Source organism: Rattus rattus, chromosome 4, assembly GCF_011064425.1.
Source record: "Rattus rattus isolate New Zealand chromosome 4, Rrattus_CSIRO_v1, whole genome shotgun sequence".
Classification (NCBI taxonomy): Eukaryota; Metazoa; Chordata; class Mammalia; order Rodentia; family Muridae; genus Rattus; species Rattus rattus.
Window position 1 is genome coordinate 129,503,741 of NC_046157.1, and position 20,865 is coordinate 129,524,605.

At 43.1% G+C, this 20,865-nt stretch overlaps 1 protein-coding gene across 1 annotated transcript; it reads left to right on the forward strand.

Annotated features, from left to right (window-relative positions):
• Positions 1 to 4,801: 4,801 nt before the first annotated feature.
• On the forward strand, positions 4,802 to 20,625 carry Coq10b (coenzyme Q10B). The gene is made up of 5 exons (XM_032901110.1): positions 4,802 to 4,981; positions 10,307 to 10,456; positions 13,240 to 13,432; positions 15,830 to 15,931; positions 19,569 to 20,625. The coding sequence occupies exons 1-5, from the start codon at positions 4,866 to 4,868 to the stop codon at positions 19,734 to 19,736; spliced, it is 729 nt and encodes a 242-aa protein (XP_032757001.1). The 5' UTR covers positions 4,802 to 4,865; the 3' UTR covers positions 19,737 to 20,625.
• The last annotated feature ends 240 nt before the right edge of the window (positions 20,626 to 20,865 follow it).

The window sequence follows — 20,865 nt, forward strand, 5'->3', positions numbered from 1 at the left end:
AGCAAGCTTGAAGGCCCTGGGTTCGTCCTCAAAAAAAAAAAAAAAGTACAAATCCAAAAATTGATTTTGCATGAGGGGAGATTTTTTTTTCAAATGTATATCTGTGTCCCACTTGCACACACTGCCTGAAGAGGCCAGAAAAGATATCAGATCTCCTGGGGCTGAAGTTATAGCAGCCATGTGAGTACTAGAAATTGAACCCAGGTCCTCTAGAAGAAGAACCAGTGCTCTTTTTTTTTTTTTTTTTTTTTTTTTTTTTTCGGAGCTGGGGACCGAACCCAGGGCCTTGCACTTCCTAGGCAAGTGCTCTACCTCTGAGCTAAATCCCCAACCCCAGACAACTTTATTCTTAACAGCCACACCTGTAAAATGTTTCCATCCCCTCAAAGCTTCTAGCTCTAAATGCAAAATGTTTAAATGGAGTTTTAACACCCCCCCCTTTTTTTCCCACCACGCAGCCATTCATGCCTGTCTTACTACACCATAGTAGTGCCTGTCAGCTAGATCTCTCATCTGAATTGTCCTTTCCTCCTCCCAAGTACAGACAGGACTTTCTTGGCTCTGTACTGAATGACTTAATACTAGTTGTTGGTCTGGTGCCCAGGAGGGAAAGTAAGGGAAGTTTTAGAACAAGATACTGTCTCATGAGGCAGAAGTTTCTGTATCGTCACATAAAGAAGGGAAAAAAGTTATTTTCACCAGAAAGATTAGCCCACTTCCATTGGTTCAGAGGACTGGAGACCTGAGTTCACACCCTTTTCCAAAATGGTGCTCCTTCCCAATCAGGGCAACACACTATAACGGGTTTGCTGAAGCTGGAAATCTCCCCATTCCGAAGCTATGCTAGTCAGGTCCTAGACCTGAACTTCAGCCTTTTCTGGTTTCCAGAGCAGGAAATGAAACTCTAAAGCCTTCCCACTTTTCCACTTAAGCTTTAATTAGTGATTAGTCACAGCCAACCTTTGAGTCTTTCTCCAGGATCACAGAGAAACTGTGACTCAAAAAAGAAAAACAGTAAATAAAACAAACACAAACCAGGATGTGTGGCTTCAGAGGTTGTTGTCCTTTGGCCTCTACAGGCAATATCCATATATATATATATATATATATATATATATATATATATATATATATATATATATATGCCCGCCATATAAAACAAAACCAATAAAATAATTTTAAGAAACCAAGCTTGACTTGGTATTAGTTACCATTCTATTGCTGTGAAGAGATACCATTACCGAAACATTTAGTTTCAGAAAATCAGTCCATGTCTGTCATGGCAGGGAATAGTACCTCAGAGCTTACTACATCATAATCGAAATGTTACACAGAGTGGGAGGGGGAGAAAAGGGGAGGAAGGAAGGGGAGAACTAACTGGAATAACAGGGGCTTTTGAAACCTTAATGCCCAGATCCAATGACAAGTCCACTTCTCAATCCTTACCAAACAGTTCCAACCACTAAGGACCAGACATTCAAACATATGATCCTAAGGAGACTCATTATCCTTTAAACCACCACACCCGACTTCTTCTCTTATCATATGACATCACTCTGTACTGTGCCAGCTTCTCCACTCAGATGCAAGCAATCATGAGAGAAGCAAACCTCTTGCCTTTGTTCATTACCTAGCCTCAGATGATATTTGGGGAGAAGCGGACAGTGTGCACATCGGGCAAGTACTTTACTACTGAATTCAAACCCCAGACCAAGTATTCTGTTATGACAACACAAACAGATAAACATGGTAATGTAACTTTAGTCAGTCTTACAGGACAAAGAGGAGTTAGGTTAAGAAGACAGGAGATGCCAAGGCTGGACCCCCAGTGAACGGGATTGTTGGGGGGAGGGCGGTAATGGGGGGAGGATGGGGAGGGGAACACCCACATAGAAGGGGAGGAGGAGGAGTTAGGGGGATGTTGGCCTGGAAACCGGGAAAGGGAATAACATTTGAAATGTAAATAAGAAATACCCAATTTAATAAAGATGGAGAAAAAATTTAAAAAAAAAAGACAGGAGAGAGGATAGAAACAGGACCTCCTAGGAAAAGAGGATAAGTTGAGTAAATACTATTTATTTTGTGTATTTATGTATACACTCGCACATGTGTGTGGGTGTATGTCAGTATGTATTCTGTATCACTGCTCAGAGGTCCACCTGTCCACTCCATATGAACTATGGGTCTGCAGTCACCCCAGCTATTTAGTAAGCTGACAGAGGAGGATGCCTGAGTCCAAGAATGAAACATCAGTCTGGGCAAGAGTGAGGCTTTGTAGAAATCAGAATAAACAAATAAAAACAGCAACCCACATTACTCTTCTCTTCCTTTTTATTTAATGTTTTTCTTCTCTTTCCTTCTTCTTACCCTAATTTTTAAATATTTATTTATTTATTTATTTATTTAGTTGTTTTTCCAGACAGGGTGTCTTGGTGTAGCCTTTGCTGTGTTGGAACTCATTCTGTAGACCGAGCTGGCCTCGTACTCACATATGCCTGCCTCTGCCTCCTGAGTGCTGGGATTTAAGTAAAGATTAATTTTATTTTTAAAGCTTTTAAGAATTTATGGTATGTGTTGCCAGGCTTAGCCAAAAGCACCTTTATCTTGTGAGCCCTCCCAGTTCTTACCCTTGTGTGTGTGTGTGTGTGTGTGTGTGTGTGTGTGTGTGTGTGTGTGTGTGTGGTCAGTGCCTGCAGAGGGCAGGAGAGCTTGACACATACCCTGGAGCTGTTACTCATTGTTGTGAGCCGCCTAACATAGACTCTGCAACGGGACTGGTCTCCTCTGCAACAGCAGCTCTTAACCGCTCAACTACCTCTCCAGCTTCATCATTTCATTTGGAATGTTTTTGAGAATCTTACTATAGCCTGGGGTAGCTTTTCTTTCAGTATCTCTAGTGCCAGGATTACAGGCACAGGACAGCATACCCTACTCCTTTATTTTTTTTTTTTATTCTACACATTTTAGGGTTTCATTGCTATGAAAATACACCATGACCAAGGCAACTTTTTATATAGGACAACATTTAATTGGAGCTGGTTTTGGAAGTTCAGTCCATTATCTTCATGGCAGGAAGCATGGCAGTGTCCAGTTAAACATGGTGCTGGAGAAGCCAAGAATTCTACATCTTGATCCAGAAGCAGGTGGAAGAGACATTCTTTTGTAGGCAGTCAGGAAGAGGGTCTCTTCTGCCTTAGGCAAAGCTTAAGCTTTGGACTTCGAAGTCCACACCCACAGTGACTCACTTCCTCCAACAAGCCCACACTCCAACATTGCTACACTTCCTAATAGTACCACTTCCCATGGGCCGAGCATATTCAAACCAACACATACATGATATGTAATTGCCTGATATTGCATTATACATTAATTCCATCTTCCCCTTTGGAATATGAGCTCTGTGAGGAGGCAGACTCATTTACTTCTCAGCGGCTAGTAAGTCTTTCAAAATATTTATTGCCTATGCTTAACCAAAAATCTCATTTATTCTCCAAAACTCTATTAAGCAAATGCAGCAGGCAGGATGGCCAAGTGGGTAGAATTTGCTGTGCAAGCCTGATGACCCAAATTGGATTCCCAGGAATCCACGTAAAGATGGAAGGAGAAAAAGTGACTTCACAAATCTGTCCTCTGACTTCCATGAGCCAGACACATATCACACACCAGTCACACACACGTACATGCATACAGTAATAAGTACAATCCTATTTTTTTTTCTTTTTTTGGAGCTGGGGACCGAACCCAGGGCCTTACCCTTGCTAGGCAAGCGCTCTACCGCTGAGCTAAATCCCCAACCCTACAATCCTATGTTTTGTTTTGTTTTTTGTTTTGTTTTGTTTTTTGGTTCTTTTTTTCGGAGCTGGGGACCGAACCCAGGGCCTTGCGCTTCCTAGTACAATCCTATTTTTAAAAACTAAAGTGCCAGCAAGATGGCTAAGCATTTAAAAAAAACACTTGCTGTGCAAGTCTGTTAAGTGAGTTCCATCCCTCAGACACACATGGAAAGAGAAGACTCTGACATTCAAATGTGTTTGTTACCTGTGCCCCTCCCCCATAAGTATACTTATTTTTCAGGTGTGTTTAAGTACTGCTATCTTACCTTTGGGACTAAAGAGGTTAAACAGGATTTGGGAACAAATACATAAGAAGTCAGGACCTTATTTAATCTCTGGATGTGGCAAGCGAAGCTGTTGCTTTGTATAGAATGAAGGAAACCTAGATTAAGCCAACACCAAACCAAATCTTGGCCACGTAGGAAGAAAGCAGCTAGAATTGACAGGTCACACTGGACCTGTTCCCTGACTGCGTGATCCGGAGTTGCTCTCTGAACAAGCCCTCAGGGTCAGCACATCAGGTACCGTTTTAGGTCGTCATTACACAGTAAAATCCGTTGGTTTGGCAGCAGCCTCGAGAACACGCTAGGCCAGCACTGGGAGGGGAGGAACGGGGGTGGGGTGGGGGTTGGAGGCAGTTATATAATTAGCCAGCTTCTGGGCTTTCCTTCCCCGGCAGGGCGGCCCTCACGAGCCGAGCCTCGAGACTCGACCCCAAGTAACTCCAGGAAAAAACCCGGACCGTAGGTGAACCCCGGAGTTCGTCACGAAGATTACATAAGTACGCAGGCGCGTGGCATAAGCGGCGTGTCCTGGAGACCCGCGCCCCTCTGATTGGCTGGCCAGAGGTGGCACTGGACGCGTGCGTCAGCCTGGCGTCATGGGGTTGGGAGGGACTTAGTGGGAAGAGGCGTGTCCAGTTGCCCAAAAGGCCCGAGGATTGGCTGAGAGGCGCAGGAGCCCTCCCGCCGGGCCGGCCTGAGGGCGGCGCCTCGGGCCGGGGTGCCGGCGTTCGCTACCGGCTTCACAAAGATGATCATGGCAGCTCGGACTACTCAGAGAACTCTGGCGAGGGTGGCATCGGGATGTCGTCCGAAGTCAACCACAGTGACGGAAGCCCCGGTGCGAGGGTCTGCGCGAAACGTCAGGTATCGAGTGAAGGTTTTCCGCGCGGCGGGTTCAGGGCGGGCCTACGGCCAGGGACCCTAGTCGGCTCCGGAGACCCGGGGCGCGGCGCTCCGCCGGCTGGCCTGCTTGCACCTCATATTTTCAGGGTGCGTCAGCGACGAGGCTGACGTGGGAGCAATGAGAAGCAGCCGGGCCTCCGGCTCCCGCCCTTCCGGTCTCCTAGAGGTGGGCGGCGGCCGTCAGGAAAGTTTAACTACGCCCGAGGGCTACGGGCTCCAGAGGCCGTAGGAGTGCGTGTCCTGGCGGTGAACCGCCTGGCAGACGCTGTCTCACTTGCTGTGGAGTTCTTTGACCCTGGCCACTCAGCGCTTGTAAAATGAAACGCATCCAACAAAGAGAATCTGGTTTTTTTCACATCGCTGTAACTTTGAGATCCTGTAACCTTGAAGATGACTCTGCCCTCGGTTTTCCTGGTTGGTCCTTTAGGGAGATTTGAGGGTGGAGATGAATCTAGAGACCAGAAGGATACTGTTAAGTTTACTATGCAGTTTTCTATTACAAATAATATCGTAATAAATTATCCTCAAAATTTAAAAATCGCTCGGTTTGGTGGCTCACACCTGTAATCTTAGCTGTAGGAGGATCGCAGCGGATTCAAAGCCAACCTGAACTACGAAATGAGCCTCTGTCTCAAAACCAAAAAAGCAAATTGATATTTGAAATTAAGCAATATGTATACATTACAGAGGAGAAAGTCCAACTCTTGCTGGGCTTCAGAACATTTCGGTTGAAGGAAGACTTTAAAATATCAGCAAAGAGGCCAGGCCCCATGCTTTGGAGACCGTCTGGTCTGTGTAGCTAGTTGCTCACCAGAGTTACAAGGTGAGATCTGTCTCAAAAACAAACTACCAGCCGTGCTTCATCTTCAGATCTCACACAGACATGTTGAAACTGAAATCAGATAGTTTATCCTCAAAAAATAGCTTCCAAGCAAGACATAACTTTTTATTACTGATTAAATGTTGCTTTGCTGCTTATGATCCAAGGCTTGTGCTCAGAAAGTCCATACCCAGCCTCAGCCTGGGAAATATCAAGTGACTAGATCTCAAAAAAAAAAAAAAAAAAAAAAGACAAAAAAAATACCCCAAGCTCATTTTATGAGGGGCTGGGATAGAGTCTGGGACCTTGCCCATTCTACCAACTGAACTACTGATTCAGCCTTCTAGCAATTCTTTGACTTCACCCATGTATATAATGAATTTGGGTCTTTCCCCCACCGTGTGTGTGTGTGTGTGTGTGTGTGTGTGTGTGTGTGTGTGTGTGTGTGTACACCTACTTGAGTTTGTGTACAGTATGCAAACAGGTGCCCATGGAGACCAGGGGGTGTAAAATAATAGAATTACTCTGATCCCCATCTAGCTTCAAATGAATGACACCCAAACTATGATTTATTAGACTCTATGCAATTACCCCTAATAGGGATTGCCTCTAATCTAATTCTCTAATGCTAGACTTCCTACTTTCCTCGACTGTGCTTCCCAAACACTGCTGTTTGAATTCTCTGGGTTATTTCTGCTCCAGCAGTCTAGGGAGCATTTTACTCTTTTACCTGCCACTGGTCTATCATGTCTTCTCCTCCTCTGTACTCCTTCACTCTTTTCCTTTCTCCTCCCCTCTCTCCCCTGTGTCCACCCCGTGTCAGGTAACTCAAACTCTACCTTTCCCTATTTTCCCCAGTAACTGGTTGTAGCCATTTTTGTTTAACCAATGGTTTTTAATTGGGGAGTAAGAGTTGCCTAGCAAAGGTGGTATACTTGGGAATTAGCTCACCTTCGGGCAACCAGATCTTGGGTACAGAATTAGCATTTGAATATATAGCAGCCGTCCAACCCCCAACAAGAGAGTGTTAGGAACCAAAGAGGTGGTTGTGAGCTACCTGGTGTGGGTGCTGGGAACCCAATCTGGGTCCTCTGCAACAGCAGTAAGCAGCACTCTCACTAATGAGCCCCTGAAGAGCCTGGACTTTCATGAACTTTCACACTCGAGGGGAAAGAAAAAAACTTGTCTCATATAAAACTAACTAACTTTTATTCTCCCGAAGTAATTGTTGTCTGTGAGGTGTACTGCTTCCGTCTGCTAACCTAGGCCTAGTCCTGGAAGCTTCTAGCCTCTGTACAATCTAATCTAAGCCTAGAATGTTTTCAGCCTCTGAGACTTACTGCTGAACAAGCTCCCCCTTTTTGGTTTAACTCAGCTGTTGTGGCTCAAACTCTTCTCCAAGCTGATTGATTCAATCTGGCTTCTCTCTCTTAGCTTCTGACTGAATCGATCTGCTTGGCCTCATACTAACTGGCAACTGTTCTTCTAATCTTCCGGCTCCTTCTCATTCTCTAGCTGATTCTGTCTTCACCGGTGTCCAGCTTGTTCTCTCTCTGCAGTCTATCTCTGTACCACTCTCCTGGTAAGACTGCTACCTCTCTCCTCCCCCACCCTGCACTGCTCTCTCTTAAGGAGCTTCCCTTTCCTCTCTCTTCCTGTGAGAGTTGGGCATATCTTGTTCTGTCAAGTCTTTGTCTGATTCATCACTTTGTCTGCCACTCGGGTTCACAGTATTATCAAATATCTTTCGATAGTCTCGCAGGCTGAATGTTGCAGTAAATTAAGGCCATAACTGCAAGTATTTAGAAAACAGTTAGACAACATGTCCACTTAGCAGCAGTAGCAGTAAGCTCCATGCAAAGACCTGTGACCTTCCAGATTCACAGTACCAGGCTTGAGTTTCTTCCTGTGGAACAGGCCTTCAGGCCAACCAGAAAACAATCCATTACCTACATAGTTGTCATGCTGAACTTGCAGCAGTGAGCAAATCTTGCCTGGCAAGTTGTTATTGGGTTTTCAGATGGGTAATACTATTAATGACTTGATCCATAGCAACCCTTCTGCACTGTGAAAGTTAGCTTCAGTGGAGAGGAAGCTCCCCACTCAGACTCAGCATGATTTCTCTATCTTTGCAACCGCATGCTGGTCTGTTCACCTGATGCTATCCTCACAGATCTGAAAGGGCTCTGGCCTGGCTGGAGTGGCCAAGGAGCTGCACTCTCCAAACGGGGAGGGGAGAGTTGGATTGAGACCCCTCTTTTCTTCTTTGACTTATGCCTGGGTGCTCAGCTAGCCAGTGAGGTTCAGTGGCTAGGAACCAAGGTGGGGCTACCGTGCAGGAAGTAACCACAGTGGGCCCAGGCAGTTTTCAGCAGCAAAAGCTTCAGGAGAGAACTCTCTTCCCCAAAAGTGTTACAGCTCTTTCTTTCTTTTTTTTTTTTTTTTTCCCTCGGAGCTGGGGACCGAACCCAGGGCCTTGCGCTTGCTAGGCAAGCGCTCTACCGCTGAGCTAAATCCCCAGTCCCGTGTTACAGCTCTGATATGACAAAAGCTCTCAGCTGATCCTTGATGGAACAATTCCCACCACTTTATTTCTTCTGGGTAGGGTCTTATATACATTTTGGGATGGGTTGGTGGGGCTTTTTTCTTAATTCCCTCCTCTTGGCCTGTTATGCTGCTCCTAACTGCTGTTCCTTTTGTTTTGTTTGGGACAGATTCTCATGTAGTCCCAGCTTTTAAACTGTCTCTGTATTGGATGGCCTTAAGCCTCTGATCCTCCCTAGTGTTGGGACTACTAGAGTCTGCCCTGAGTCCCGATGTTTGTTGAGACAGGGTCTCCCTCTGGTTTCGGCTTCCTGGAGCTCACTGTGTACCCCAGGATGTTGATCTTTGAGTTTCTGGATATCACTGAGCTCTTTTCCTACCACCTAGAACACCTACTACACCTTCCCCATTTATTTGCATTATTTACATTTATTACATATTTAAGTATGTTTCTATATTCTGGTGTATTTACATTTTACTATTGAGCTGTAGCCCCAACCCATTTTTATCTTGAGACAGGCTCTCACTAAGTTCTCCAGGCTGGCTTACATTCAAGATACTGCCTTAACATCCTGAGTACTTGAGACTACAGGTCTATACCACTGTGCACAGTCCTGCTTATTACACTAAAAAGGGCTTGCAGGAGCTCCTTATCTGAAGATTCGATTACATGTGCCCACACCTGATTTTAGCACTTTAAAAAACCGGTCTCGTGTTCTGTATTTTTGTGTATGATGTGTGGTGAGTGTGAGGGTCAGAGGACAACTTGGTGGAGTTGGCTCTCTCCTTTTGTCTTTATGTGGGTTTCAGGGATTGTCATGGTTTTGAGTTAATGCTTTTACCTGCTGAGTTTTCTTGCTGGTCTTTTGACATGTTTTTCATGAATTTTTTGCGTATGTGTGGGTCCGTGTGTGATTGTGAACAGAGGAGTGTAGGTCCTCTCAAGAGTCTTGAAGAGGGTTCAGATCTCCTGGAGGTGTAGAGTTGCTGGTAATTGTGAGCTGTCAGATTTGGGTTCTGAGAACAAGAGCCACCATGTGGTTGCTGGGAATTGAACTCAGGACCTCTGGAAGAGCAGTCAGTGCTCTTAACCAGTGAGCTGTCTCTCCAGCCCAGTCCACACTTTTTTAAAGAAAAAAAAGTTTTATTTATGTGCCTGTATCTGTATGTGGATATGAATGCAGGCGCCCTTTGAATTCCTAGCTACAGCATCATCTTTGTAAGGTTCATACTTACTCTGTTCACTGTGATAACTAGTGATTAACAGTCATGCATGTGTATGTGGACTAAGAGCTTATTGGTGTGTGAACTAATGATGGGTGGAGAGTCTGAAATAGTTACTCAGTAAGCTTGTTAGAAAACCGTGAACAGGAGATAGATAACATCTGTACATAGACTCATGTCAAACAGCTAGCACTGTGTAACAGGACGTCCTGTAACACAGGCATGCTGGGATAAATGATTCGGGAGCCAAAGGGTCAGCAGTTCTGATGGCTGTCAGATTCTAGATTGGAGACTGAGACCTGGCTTCAGGTCTCATTGGTGTGGAGCAGGAGCCAGGCAAACTCCCAGAACCCACCTGGAAACTCCCAGAACCCACCTGGAAACAACTTGAGTGTATAAGCTGGACTGGATAATATATGGAAAATATACTTAGCAAGCAAGCTTATGGCAAGAGTATGATATAATGCACAGAGACTACCTGAAGTCAGGTCTGACATGGTAATGTTTATGCCAGAAGCCTCTAACCACATTGTTGATTTTATTTCTTTATGCTGCTTAGGACATTTATCTTTCTGAATCTTTGCCCTTGTCTTCAGCACTACTCTAAAATGGCAAATTTCTGAAATATGATTGCTTATTATAATGCCTGTATAATTTGTTTAGTTTTTACCTAACATGTTTTAAATGTTGTTTTGTAGGTACTTAGCTCCCTGTGGTATACTGATGAACAGAACCCTTGCACCGTGTGCCTCAGTTTTGCCTAAAGAGATCTGTGCAAGAACCTTCTTCAGAATCACTACACCATTAGTAAATAAGCGAAAGGAGTATTCAGAGAGAAGAATTATAGGGTTTGTATATAGTCATTTTATTAAAGCACATTTGTAATTTCTTATAGAGTAGCATGCTGCTTTCTCTCTGGACTATCTTTCTACAGATCACACTGCTAGGTAAGCCTGTCTTTAGCCCTTGCTGTTTTATACATACTGTTGAAAAGGTATAATATTGGGCTGGAGAGATGGTTCAGCGGTTAAGAGCACTGACTGCTTTTCCAGAGGTCCTGAGTTCAAGTCCCAGCAACCACATGGTGGCTCACAACCATCTATAATGGGATCTGATGTTCTCTTTTGGTGTGTCTGAAGACAGCTACAGTGTACTCATATACATTAAATAAATCTTTTTTTAGTCATTTTTTTTTTTAAAAAGACTAGTAGTATACTAACTGTATAGGATAGATTTGACCTTGACCTTTAAAGGAAATAACTTATGATTTACATTTTTGTTATTCTTTCATGACAATAAAGACTAAATTTGAAGGCTCAAAATCAGTAGAAAGCCAAAATACCCCCTTGTGTGGAGGGTGGTGGGGGTCCCACTCAAGACAGAGTTTCTCTGTGTAGCCCTGGCTGGCCTCACACTCAAATACCTGCCTGCTGCTTGCCTCCCTAGTGTTGAGATTAAAAGTGTGCACCACCACCACCCTGTTGAAAATACCTTTTTGTAATTATAATTAAATTACAATTTTGTGGTGAGTTCTATTTTAACCATGTCTAGCATCTATTTACCTACTTGGGTTTTGAGACAGGGTTGTGCTGTGTAGCACTGGCTGGCCTGGTACTTGCCTATGTACGAAAGCTGGGCTGCACCTCTTGGCGATGCTCCTACCAGAGCCTCTTGAGTACTAGAGGCATGTGCCACCATGCTTTCTTGTCGTTATGAGCAAGAGCAGTAACTATCTGGCTCCCAATCAGGTTGCCTTTTATCTGTATTCAAAGAGTTCATTGTTATTTGGTCATTGTCTTAGTTACTGTTTTATTGCTATGAAGAGACACCACAACCAAGGCAACTCTTAAAAAAGAAAGCATTTAATTGGGGTCTTGCTTACAATTTCAGAGGTTCAGTTCATTTTCATCCTGTCAGGAAGCATGGCATGAGGAATGGCAGACAGTACTGGAGTAGTTGAGAGAGCTTGGGCCTGCCATAGGCTTTTGAAACCTCAGAGCCCACCCCCAGTCAAGGCCACATGTACACTAATAAGGCACCATACCTCCAAATTGTTCTAATCCTTCTCAAATAGTACCAGTTCTTGATGATTAAGCATTCAAATATATGAGTTTTGGGGGAACACTCTGATTCAAACTATTATAGTCATTCTCCAGCCCTGAATTTTTAATTTGGTTTTGGTATTTTGTATTTCTATGCTGGAGTTTTCTAACTGGTTATTGTTAGTATAAAAAAGGCGTTGATTTTTATGTTTCTTAATAGGCTATATTACTGAACTCCTGATTTTCTTTTACTGATGTTTATTTTTTACACATGTGTATATGGGATAGAGGTGCTTGGAGTCTAGAAGAGGGTGTGCTAGAACAGACAGATGTGAGGTGCCTAACATGAGTGCTAGGAGTTAAACTCAGGTTCTCTGTAAGAACAGTAGCACTGTTTCCTGCTGAGCCACCTCTCACCCCCAGGTTGATTGTTAGAAATTGACTCTCATCGGCATGTCCCCCTCAGGGTGTTGTTACATATCACATTTTGTGATTCCTAACAGGACTGCTTCTAGATGAGAGTTATGGTTTTCCCTCCTCTTTTTTGCCAAATAATGTGATTATAATAGATTTTTTTATATGAAATCATCAGTATATCCTTAGACAGTTGCTGTACTGGAGGTTAAACCCAGCGCGTCATGCATGCTAAGCAAGTGCTCCCCCAGCTGAGCTTTGTCCTCAGCTCTTGCTTTGTTTCCTTTTTGTTCTGTTTTTTCAGTCTCTAGTAGCCCAGACTGGGCTCAATACTCACTCTGTGGCTGGTAACTTTGAGCTCTTGTTCCTTCTGCTTTAATTTCAGTTTCTCTGGTGTTATTTTTTTTTTTTTAAGATTTATTTATTTTATTTATATGAGTACACTGCAGCTGTCTTCAGACACACCAGAAGAGGGCATCAGATCCCATTACAGATGGTTGTGAGCCACCATGTGGTTGCTGGGATTTGAACTCAGCACCTCTGGAAAAGCAGTCAGTGCTCTTAACCACAGAGCCATCTCTCCAGCCCTCTCTGGTGTTATTAAAGGCTTGAACCACCTGCCTTGTTTGTTTGTTTGAGACAGAGGCTCCCTATGTAGCTCTGACTGACCTCAAACTCACAGAGATCCATATGCCTCTGTCTCCTGGGCATGGAGATTAAAGGCTGTGCCACCAAGCCTAGCCCTTGTTCTTTTCCAAATAGGTTAAGTAGGGTCTCTTTGTGTTGGCCAGGTTTGTTCTCCCTCCTCAGATTCTGGAGTGATTCTTACTGTTGGAACTTTTTATGCACGCACGTATGCACACACCCTCTTTGGTGGGGGGATGTCAGAGGGAGTGTAGTCTTACTAGCCTAAAGTCGTGAATTTTGTTGCTTTAGTTTCTCCAGAGCTGGGATTATAGGCAAGCCATACCATACCCAGTGAAACAAACAATTTTAAAATGTTGACAGTAATTAAACATTATAAAACTACCGTGAGGTTCGTTGTGACCTCTGCCATATATGTATTTATAGTCATTTTACTTCCTGTGCTGCCATTGCATCATGTCCTTTATTTATGTTCTTTTTAACACTTGTCTCCTAGAAATGTTGCTAACAGTGTTTGTGGTTCTTTTCAGGTACTCCATGCAGGAAATGTATGATGTAGTATCAGGAATGGAAGATTATAAACATTTTGTTCCTTGGTGTAAAAAGTCAGATATATTATCAAGGAGATCTGGATATTGTAAAACCCGATTAGAAATTGGGTTTCCCCCTGTTTTGGAGCGATACACATCAATAGTGACCTTGGTAAAACCACATTTGGTAAAGGTAAGTTTTTTTTTTGCTGAAGACTACCAGATCACCAGATAGGTCATTGGCCCACAGAAGCGAGAAATGTTTTCATCTTTGTACTATTAAAACAAGACGGGTTGGGGATATAGCTCAGTGGTAGAGCGCTTGCCTAGCAAGTGCAAGGCCCTGGGTTTGGTCCCCACTCAAAAAAAAAAGAAAAGGAAAACAAAAAAAAAAAAACCAAAAAAAAAAAAAAACCAAAAAACAAAAACCAAGACACAGTAGTACGTGCCTGCAGTCCTAACAGTAAAGAGGCTTAAACAATTGGGTTCTGAATTTGAGGCTAGCCTGGGCTCTAAAGTGAGCCTATCTTTAAAAGAAAGGAAGGAAGGAAGAAAGGAAGGAATGGAGGAAGAAAGGTTAATATGTTTAATATTTTCAGAATATTGCTTTACTGCTGGGGGGAAATCAGTTTGTTGAATGCACACAATTTACTTTTGTATAAATTGAAGGAGTCGCAGTAAGACAGTGAGAGGTCTAACAAGTGTTAAGAAGGGGAGTGTGAGCAGAGAGATGGCCGGGTGTTACGCAACTCTCTCTGAGGACTTGCTTCAGTTCCCAGCATCCACGCGGTGGCTTGCTCCTGGCTCTAACACCAATTCCAAGGGTTCCAAAGCTCTGGCTTCTGGGCACTGCATACACTTGGTATAAATACATACATGCAGGCAAAAACATACATGTGATAAATGAATCTTGTTTATCCTCTAAATGTAAAGTGTTAACATGATTAGATATCCTGCAGGTTAACCATGCTACCCTGTCAGAGGACCGTGTACATGAAGAAAAGCACCCAGCCTTTTTCTTTTTTTTGAGGGCTTCATTATATAGTCTTGAGTTGTCCTAAAATTTATCATAGACCAGGCTGTCCTCAACCTTACAGAGCTTCACCTTCTGTTTTCTGGGTGTTGGGATTAAAGGTGCAAGTTCAAGGCAAGCAGAATTCCTTAGGATAAGACTCATTCTTTTAGATTTTATTTTTTGGTGCTGTGGTCGTGCATTCCATCCTTTCCCTTCCCCTTTCCTTTTTCCTTTTTTCTTCTATTTTTATTGTTTTCTTTCATTTTTTTAATGTGCACTGAAAAAAAAAATCAGAAAAGTTAGTCACAGCAAAGAATCAGAATCAGATTTTCAGGAAAACTATATGGAGAACTCTGAAATAAGTGAAATCGAAAGGCGTCTACTGGTCTTTTCCGGCCTTTGTGGACACCTGAGAGAGTGCACAGGACGCAGGTCACACATTAACAGCCTCACACATTCACACAAGAGGCAGGGTGGACGGCTCAGTGGTTAAGTACACTGCGGCTCTTGCAGAGGGCCTTGCTTCCCATTTCTAGCACCTGCTGCTCACAGCCTTCTATAATTGCAGTTCCCGGGGGTCTGATGCCCTCCTCTGACCTCTGTGGGTACCAGTCATGCATGCAGTGGACAGACATGCAGGCAGGCAAACAGTTTACCCTATAGATGTGGGCCAGGTACCTTATAAACAAGTCATCCATTTCAGAGTGATGATATACAGTATGTGTTGTTGTAAAACTTAGGGAAATGTGATACAGTCTTTTACCTTCTCAGGATCACCTGAGTAGCAGAACAGGAATTGTGGGTTTTAGAAATCATTCCCAGGGTTGTGGGATTGCTCAGGTGGTTAAGCACTCACTCTGCAAGTGTAAGGTCTGAATTCAGATCTCCAGCTCACTGAGAAGACTGGGAGTGGTGACATGGGTGGGAACCCCAGGGCTGGAGGGCAGAGATGGGGATCTCTTAAGATTATCTGTCAGCCAGCTTAGCCAAATTGACGAATCCCAGGTTCAGTGAGAGACTTTCAGTTTCACGTTGCTGTGGCCAAATATCTGACATGAAGCAGTTTGAGGGAGGAGGGGTCTCTATGGCTTATAGTTGAAGTGAGCCCTTCCTTTCCTGAGGTAGAAAAAACATGGCAGCTGGTGACGTCATAGCAGCAGAAGCTTAGGCTCACTGCGCTGCCTCTACAGTCCAGAACCAGGGAGCCGTGAATGCTGCTGCCTCATTCTCTCCTTTCTACAAGTCCAGGACCCTGGTTCTGGGAAGCATGCTGCCCCATTAACCTAATCTAGATAATTCTTTATAGATCTGCCCAGAGATTGTCTCCAATGTGGTCCTACATCACAGAGACTCTCAAAAAAGATGGGTAGCGACTGAGAAAGACAGCTTCTGTCAACACGAGCAGTTACGTCCCCGCACACTAAGTAGCACAGTGGGTGAACACATGCCAGAGAAAGCAGTTGGCAGTCTTGTGGCTCCTGGACATCTTTTTTCTTGAACTTAATGCTGATTAATAGTAGATTCTTGCTCATATCAAAGGTATTTAACCCGTTTTCTTCTTTCCATCCATTCTAGGCCTCTTGTACTGATGGGAAACTTTTCAATCATCTGGAGACTGTTTGGCGATTCAGCCCAGGTCTTCCTGGCTATCCAAGAACATGTACCTTGGATTTTTCAGTAAGTCTATTGTACAGCCCTTGTTTATGTGTGCCACAGCACACAGGTCAGGGGTCGGGGTCTGTTTTGTCTATCATATGTGTCCTTGGTGCTAAGTGCCACTGAGCCGTCTTGCCAGCCCCAGTTTATGCATTTTTTGAGGCAGGGTTTTGCTTGTAGCATGGGCTAGAATGCAGTTTACTGCATAGCTTGAACTGGCCTCAACCTCACTGTCATCCTTTAATCTCCTACATCTAGGCTTATAGCACATACAGACCACACAGCTAATGATACCCATTTTGGTGCGGGGGTTGTTTTGGTTTTGTCTTTTGTGTTTCTAGACAGTGTCTCACTCACTATGTAGCTCTGGCTGTCCTAGAACTCACTCTGTAAACCAGACTGGCCTTGAACTCAGAGATTCACCTTCCTCTGCCTCCTAAGTACTAGGTAAAGTATTGCACCACCACACCCAGCTTAATATACACTTTTAAAACCCAGAAGCTAGAATTATCTTCTGCATAGACAGATTATACAGCTTAAAAACATCTTACATTTTTGAGTATTGAATAGTTTTATTGTTTTCTTTTTTAAATATTTTTTTAAGAATTGTTTATTATTTTACGTATGTGAGTACATTGTCGCTGTCCTCAGACCCACCAAAAGAAGGCATCAGATCTCATTACAGATGTTTGTGAGCCACCATGTGGTTGCTGGGATTTGAACTCAAGACCTGTGGAACAGTAGCCAGTGCTCTTAACCGCTGAGCCATCTCTCCAGCCCTGAATACTGTTTTCTACACGAATACTTAATGAACAAATCATTTAATTGTTTTTTTTGAGACAAGGCCTCATGTAGCCCAGGCAGGCCTTAAATTTAGTATGTAGCTCAGGCTGCCCTTGGACTTCTGAGATCCACTTGCTTGCATTACAAGAGCATTAGGCCCACAGGCGTGCACCACCATGCCTGGTTGTTTTTATGTGGTAATGGGATCAAATTGGGCTACTTGCTAGGTCATGCTAGGTCAGCACTCTATACATACATATTCAGCCCAAACACTCCTATTTTCTACAATACTATTCATTCCTTCTGTGTTTATACATTTTACAAATCCCTACATTATAAAACATATGCTAGACTGGGAGTGTAGCTCAGCGGGGAGTGTCACTTTAGGATGCCTCAGGCTCTGGACTTAATCTTTCCTTCTCTTTAAAATAAGTTGTAAACCTCATCTTATCCCCTGAATACAGTTTGTTTGCAAGCTTTTAGGTGTATGTGTATGTCCAGATGGTTTTTTTTAAAGAAGTTCCACCAATGTTTTTATACCGTGATTCTAATGTATTTTGATGGTATGGAACTAAAGAAACTATTACCAGTGATATTGAGAGCACATGGAATTTTAGGGCTCCTTTCACCGTGAGTCTTGGAGCCCAGTGCAAGTGTTCCACTTTAGGGATGTATCTGAAGTGCCAATGTATTTGTAAAGTAGGGGAAATTTGGGTCACCATTAAAAGGACTGGCCACTGTTGCTAAGTCTTACCAATGGTTGTTTTCAATGCAGGAAGTCCTAGTCATGTTTTTCGGGATGGCCTGATTAGCGACTCAGTATATTTTTTATGTCTAACACACTGAGGCAGTATGGATTCTCAAGTGGAAAAGCCATTAACTACACAGTATGCTCCTGTGGGTGTTTCAGACCCTCTTATGCTTTGAGCTTTCTGCCAACCGCAAAAGCTACAGAGCTTTTTCTTAATGATAAAATGAAGAGAAGTGAATTTATTGAAAAACAAGCAAAACCAAACATAATTTCACTATTCAATACTAAAAACATTTAAACTTTTTTAAAGTCTAAAATTAGCTTCAGAGTAAATCTATGTATTTCATATTAGATGCAGAAATAATATTGAAAGGAAAACATGATTTTTATTTTGGAGACTTGTCAGGTGTGATGGCGCGTGCCTTTAATGCCAACACAGAGTGCAAAGGCAGGCGATCTCTACGAGTTCAGGCCCAGCCTGGTCTACATAGCAAGTGAGTTCCAGGCCAGCCAAAACTACATAATGAGACCATATATCATAAAAATAAATAATCTAGAGTCTCCTAATTGTCCTGCTCATTTCACTTTTCTTCTTTTTTCTTTTTTCTTTTTTTCGGCGCTGGGCCTTGTGCTTGCTAGGCGCTCATTTCACTTTTGCTGTTGTAAATGCAAAGCCATTTCTAACCGGTTTCCCAAGAGGAAATGAGTTTTCTCTGTACTTGTGATTCAGGTCTTAAATTTCTAAGAAATGCTAGTAATTTAGAGTAAATGGAATATTCTTTTTTTCAGCTCTTGAACTACTTCCATTAAAAAGTTAAGAACCAGGGTATGCCTATAATTTCTGCAGTATTGTGGCTGAGGCAGGATCACAAGCCAATTCAAGCTGTGCAGTTAAACCCTGTCTCAGAAAAACAAAACAATATAGCACATAAAGCCTTGAGTTTACTCTAAAAGTTGACATTAATAGGACAATTGGAAATGCAAACATCTGGATAGTTTAAATTGTAGCATTATTACCTAGGAGCTGATAATTTTCTGATTTTGACAATTGTATGGCTATACGGTTATAAGACAAATAGGAAATTTTGGGGTGATGAGTATGTGAAAATGTTTTATATTGTTTCTGGTATTTTTTATTTTATTTTATTACATTTTCACTTACTGCACATGTAAAGGTCAGAGGACAGCTTGAGGGAGTCGATTGTGTCCTTCTGATATGTGGGTCCTAAGGCTGAACTGAGGTCCTCAGCCTTGGCGACAGCTGCTTTTGACCCACTGAGCCCGCTCAGCATCACAAGAAAGTAATACAGCCAGGCGTAGTTGCACACACTTTGAATCCCAGCTCTCAGGAGGCAGAGGCAGGCAGGTTTCTATGGTCCAGGTTAGCCTGGTCCACAGAGGAAGTTCCAGGGCAGCCAAGGCTAAACAGTGAAGCCCTGTCTCACACACACAAACAAAATTAAAGAATAAGAAGTCATAGCTAGTGGTGTAGGCCCCTAATCCCAACTACTGGGGAAGTAAAGCAAGGAGGAGTTCAGTGCGTGCACTCAGGGACTTTGAGCCTAGCCTAGACAACTTAGTGAGACCCTGTCTCAAAATAGAAGATGTGAGAGCTTGCCCAGTGTGTGAGACGTCCCAGTATCAAGTCCTAGAACCAGGAGGAAAAGAATAAAGGAGAGGACTCGGAGTGTGGCTCATGGGAGCGCTAGGTTTGATGCCAGCACTGCAGTCCGTCCATCAAAGGAACTTAAAGTATCTTACTGTGCAAGAACGATAGGTTACAATACTACTGTTTAAAGCTGTAACGCTTCGGCTCCCTGCTTTGTTGGTGGCATGCATGTGCCTCACAGGCAGTATCAGCTGTTCCTTGGATCCAGGGTTTTGTGTGTGTTGGACAGGCGCTTTGCCACTGAGCTACATCGCCAGATGTTCAGGCCCTAGCCCAGGAAGGCCTTGAACTTGGATCAACAAGAAACTGAACTTACAGTCCTGAGGCACCAGGCTATCCTGGAACTCACTGTGTATACTAGGCTAGTTGTAAATTCCCAGTACTCAGGCCTCAGCCTCCTTGGATGCTAGGATGCCTAGCAAATGTGTAAAACAATTTTTAACATTTTCCTGCAGATTTCTTTTGAATTCCGCTCCCTTCTGCACTCTCAGCTCGCTACACTGTTCTTCGATGAAGTTGTGAAACAAATGGTAGCGGCCTTTGAAAGAAGAGCTTGTAAACTGTATGGTCCAGAGACAAACATTCCTCGGGAATTAATGCTTCATGAAATCCACCACACCTGAGAGGAAAACGAGAGCTGCCTCTACCCATCTTGACTAGTTTGTTCACTTTTAAGAAGCCATTTCACCAGCTATTGAGAAGTCAGACAGCATTTGTTAAACCTGCCTTGACTCCAAGCCCGCTCCATTGAAAATTTATACATTGAATATGGACTCACTTGTACATAGAATCATTTCTTCAATCAAGTGTAACTCTAAGTAACGTGTACATTTGCAGGCCCTGCCTGCCTTTGTAATAATGGATGTCATCACCGTTGCTAGGATACCACATTCCTCATTTGAGTGCACAGATGAACAAGTCTTTTAATTCTCACCTCACATGAAAGGTTAGCTGAGATACAAAGTCTGTTATATTAACCATATCATGTCTAAGTTATTAGGTTGAATAGTTGTAACTTATTGTTATTAGGCATGTCATACAGTTTAGGGTATTCGAGTGATCATATATTTAACATTAAAACTCAGATTTAAAGTACTGCCAATGAGGTCTTAGCACTTTGGGTATTTTAAATTGTTCTTATGGGTCGCAGTAGATAGTTCAGTGTTATTGGGAAGTTGTTTCCTAGATGTACTGAGTGGGGTTTTTGTTTTGTTTGTTTTTGCTTTTTGTTTTATTTGGTGAGTGGTCAAGAGCTCTGAGCTACTTTTCTAGACATTTGAAACTTCTTCCCAGGTGCTTTGCACTCTTCGCTGATTGCATTCAGCCTTTTGTCTGCCACTGTGGACAACAGATACGTAGTTCCCATGTCTGCAGCACACACAGGCCATTCCTATTTATTGTGCATAGTCACTTTCAATAATAGTCTGAACTGATATTTTTTTAAAAAACAAATCAGTGTAAGGGCTGAAGTCATGACTTAATAAAGTTAAATTGTTTATTTTTGTATAGTGACTTTAGTTATTTAAATCTTTTGGGTTTTGTTTGGTTTTTCAAGATAAGGTCTCTCTATGTAATATCCCTGTCTGCCCTGGAACTAACTCTGTACACCAGTCTGGCCTCAAACTCAGAGATCCTCCTGCCTCTGCCTCTCGAGTGCTGGGATTAAAAGCACCGCCATCATCACCACTACCGACTGTTATTTAAATTATCTCTGCATGCGCAAGGCCCTTTGTTCGGTGCCCAGCTCCGAAA